This window comes from Argentina anserina, chromosome 1, assembly GCF_933775445.1.
Source record: "Argentina anserina chromosome 1, drPotAnse1.1, whole genome shotgun sequence".
NCBI lineage: Eukaryota > Viridiplantae > Streptophyta > Magnoliopsida > Rosales > Rosaceae > Argentina > Argentina anserina.
The window spans coordinates 10004443-10008618 of record NC_065872.1 but is presented as its reverse complement, the minus strand read 5'-3'; the positions used below and the strand labels follow the sequence as shown (position 1 = coordinate 10008618).

At 39.6% G+C, this 4176-nt stretch overlaps 1 protein-coding gene across 1 annotated transcript; it reads left to right on the top strand.

The window, feature by feature from the left end:
• The first annotated feature begins 2185 nt into the window (after positions 1-2185).
• LOC126786906 (probable xyloglucan endotransglucosylase/hydrolase protein 7) lies at positions 2186-3854 on the top strand. The gene is made up of 4 exons (XM_050512870.1): positions 2186-2427; positions 2520-2620; positions 2717-2913; positions 3074-3854. Exons 1-4 carry the CDS (start codon positions 2241-2243, stop codon positions 3462-3464), a joined length of 876 nt encoding a protein of 291 aa, XP_050368827.1. The 5' UTR covers positions 2186-2240; the 3' UTR covers positions 3465-3854.
• The last annotated feature ends 322 nt before the right edge of the window (positions 3855-4176 follow it).

Here is a 4176-nt window from a genome sequence, read left to right as displayed (position 1 = left end):
CATTTTCCGAAACCCTACTATTTGGCGGCAAACACATATCCAGAACCACAACTGCTTTTCATTGGTGCTTGATATGCCACGGGTGCACATAATCTTCAGACCGTACGTTGTCATGATGAGGTTTAGCGTTTATGCCAGTTCATCAAACTCACCTCTGATTAACACGTCGATGAGAGATGAGAGTAGGTCTCATCATTCCGCCCTAAGGCCCCGGCCCTCCCGACCCTAAAAGACCAAGTCCGGCCCAGCCCGCCCTAATGCAAGAGCCGTCTCAAGCTTTTTTTTTTTTATTAAGGCAGGATAATAGTTATGCAAATAGAGTCAGACCTTATTGAGCCTTTTAGGACCAAGTTCAGTCCTGTCCTAAAAGCCTTACCCGACTATATAATTTTTAATTTGATTATTATTTATTACAAACATGATACTAATAGTATTATGAGACAATGTGAATATTGGGCTATTGGTCATTTAAATAATGTTAATAAACTCATCTCAATTAATATATGAGGCCCGTATTAACCAACATTGTCGTAATGGACTTTGTCAAAACCCTAGCCCCTAGGTATCTACCCCAATACTCTATCAAGTATTCAGTACTCTATATGTCGTTTCATTCATTCTTCCATTCTTCTTTATTTATTTTTTCCTAAAATATATACTTGTGAGAAACTATTAATTTTAAATTAAACAAAAACCCAACCCGGTCCTAATTTTTAAGGCCGACTTGGCCTGGCCCTTGCATAATAGGTCTCTAGGGCGGGTTGAGGCTTATATTTTGAAGTCTTGGCCTGACCCGTCCATAAAAATTGTTAATTAGGTCAAAATCTGGCCCGGCCCAACCCTAATTCGTAAATTTAAAAGTATGGTTAGTTCTAACCCGGCCCATGATGAGGCCGAGGTGAGAGCTGATGTGGTTAGAGTATGACGGAAATTAGAGATCTTTTATACGTGCTGTGATTATAATCTTACCAAAGACTTTCCGATCAGTACGACGATCTATCATTTTAATACATACAAAGTTATAAACTCAAAAACGGGTGTTTGATCTTATGTTCAAGAAGTCATGGATGAAGGTTAGTACATTTGTAGGGTTAATAGTTCTTTTTATAGAACCTGACAAGATGATAATGGGCTTTAAAATAATTTTAAGTACAAATCACAGGCTGTGTAGAGCCACATCAAATCGGGGTCCATATTAGAGCAATGGACAGTCAGCAATTCAGTATCAATCAACTTCTGGTGCTGTATACACTGATAATATGCATATAGGACGAACTTTCGATTGGATTGCTAGCTTTAACTTTAGGGATAGTTGACCAAGAAACTAACCAGCCAGGGCTATATATGCAACAGTGATTGGGGATGATGGCCTAGGCCATGGAGTTAGGTGCATTAGTAAAGATGATCTTCAATATTCCTCACTATCCTCCTGTAAAATCACAATCACCAACCTTCCTCGCTATTCTTTTATGAATGTCACGAGTAATTTGCATTATGGATAACGGTTTGATATCTGAATCACAAACAAATTAGCGTGTTCCACATTCGAACCCAACTTAATCACACTAATTAGGGTTTGGTTACTCAGATAGCCGGATCCAGCGATCGTATCATTCGTATGCAATGAGGTTTGTTTTTTTTTTTAAAGAAAAACAGTCATTGTAGATTAAGACACGTTTGAGGCAAGGGAATATATGTACGTACTCCAAATCTCCAATCATTTATCAATACTTTTCGACGTGATTAAGTTTTACCTCAAGTAGTATGCTACGTTTATATGCGGAATGCTTTGTGTTCGGTTAAGTTGTTCATATGAGGCCTAATGCTATCGAGCTACAAATCCCCAAAAAGTTATGAAATAAAGACGAGAATGATATAGTTTAGGTCTAATTAAGGTGAGGGATCCATAAAAAAACATAGCGAAAGGAGAATACAAACTGTTGGGTAGGGCCTAATCAAAGCCATAGCCTAGCTTGCGATTAGCTGGATGGAAAGCAAAACTACTGATGATGATGGCCCTTTCCATTAGGAAGCAACCGTCCTAATCACTAATCTCTGCTCTCTTTTTTTTTTTTGGGTCAAGTCACTAATCTCTCCTCGATCATGATCACTGTCCCAACCATATACACGTACATGTATAAATAGCCCACACCTTCTCTTCTATTTCACACACCCATGCAAATAAATCCCATAATAACTTAGCATATACTACCCTCATTTTCTGAGACAGAATTGTAGCCATGTATCCCTCTTTGAGGAGAGGTGTTGTTGCTTCTATTTCCCTCTGTTTCCTTTCACTATTTTCCTTCTCAGCCTTTGCACGACCAGCCACTTTTCTTCAAGACTTCCAAGTTACATGGTCTGATTCTCATATCAGGCAAATCGATGGAGGCAGGGCCATCCAGCTCGTTCTTGACCAAAATTCTGGTAGGATACTCTTCATGTCAACTTGATATATTATTTATCTCTATTAATAATATTATTGATTCCGACTACTAAATTTAGTAACAACACTTCAGGTTGTGGCTTTGCCTCCAAACACAAGTACTTGTTTGGCCGTGTGAGCATGAAGATCAAGCTCATTCCTGGTGACTCTGCCGGAACAGTCACCGCTTTCTATGTAACTATATACTCCCCATATCGAAATCAAATATATATTCGGGAACTCTTTTAGCTATTTTTTTACTGATTTGTTTCACTATTCTGTTGTTGGCAGATGAACTCGGACACAGATACAATTCGTGATGAGCTTGATTTTGAGTTCTTGGGGAACAGAACCGGACAGCCTTACACAGTCCAGACCAACATCTATGCTCATGGACAGGGTAATAGGGAGGAAAGAGTAAACCTCTGGTTTGACCCTGCTGCAGATTTCCACACTTACACAATTCTCTGGAACCATCGCCAGATTGTGTAAGTGACACAAACCGACATATGGTTTCTTTTAGAGATCTAACATGTTAAACTCTAAATGAAAAGCGTGGCAAGAGACAAATTACCACATTATACATGGTATGATTTTTTTTTCATTTTTGGTAATCTAAGTGGCTCTATATCATGTTTGGTGGTGCAGCTTCTATGTGGATGACGTGCCTATAAGGCTGTACAAGAATAATGAAGCCAAAGGAATCCCATACCCAAAGCTCCAACCAATGGGGGTGTTCTCAACATTGTGGGAAGCTGATGATTGGGCAACAAGAGGAGGGCTTGAGAAGATAAATTGGAGCAAAGCGCCCTTCTATGCTTATTACAAGGATTTTGATATTGAAGGATGCTCTGTGCCAGGACCAGCCAATTGTGCCTCAAACGCTCGAAACTGGTGGGAAGGCTCTGCATACCAAGCACTCAATGCCCTAGAGTATAGAAGATACAAGTGGGTTCGTATGAACCACATGATATACGATTACTGCTCCGACAGGTCCCGGTTCCCGAGAATTCCACCGGAGTGTATCGCCGGCCTCTAAAATTGAGCCATTTACGGATCACCAACCTATTCATACTGATTCCGGGTGAAGAGGTCCAGAATACTACATGTGGGATTCTATTTTCTAAACATGTACGTTTGTTCGTGTGAATTAAAGAGTCGATGCTTAAGCAACGTAAGGTGTTTTTAAATTTTACAGAAGTATGGAATAAGAGCCATGCATAGTAAAAGGGTGTATAGGGGAATATGGAAACTGTTGTTGTTATTGTGTATATGTGGATGAAGTCAAGAAGAAGGTCTGATGTACAAGTGAGCAAATGTCAATTCCTACTTGTGTCTGTACCCAGCTCCCATTATTGTACCAATAAAGCTCCCCTGCGTTATTGTGAAAAGGATATAGTTTTGAACTCTATTATCATTTTTCAAATGAGAAGCGAAAAAATCTCCCTGCCTTGTCTTCAACTACTAAAGAGGAAAAAATAGGTGCATTCTAACACGAGCCAAGAAAACAGTCGAAACAAACAGTTTGATGTCGATTTGATTCAGTTGCACTGTTTTTCTATACTGACTAGACTCTAAATTGTACCATATATATGTAATGTACGGTCTCTAGTTCCTGTAGTTTTCTCCAATCTTAACAAGAACCACGATCTATCCAAACCTGAAATGCCTCAAGTGGGATCGACTAGCAACCAGAAACCATAAGTACAGAACTTGTGGTCCCTGGTTAACGCAGGCGTCGGTCGTTGAAT

Bases quoted from the DNA above. Each gene is read 5' to 3' on its own strand.
- LOC126786906 (XM_050512870.1), top strand. From the start codon at position 2,241: ATGTATCCCTCTTTGAGGAGAGGTGTTGTTGCTTCTATTTCCCTCTGT. The intron at 2,428-2,519 runs GTAGGATACTCT...ACAACACTTCAG, and splicing joins CGTTCTTGACCAAAATTCTG to GTTGTGGCTTTGCCTCCAAA. The intron at 2,914-3,073 runs GTAAGTGACACA...TTGGTGGTGCAG, and splicing joins TGGAACCATCGCCAGATTGT to CTTCTATGTGGATGACGTGC.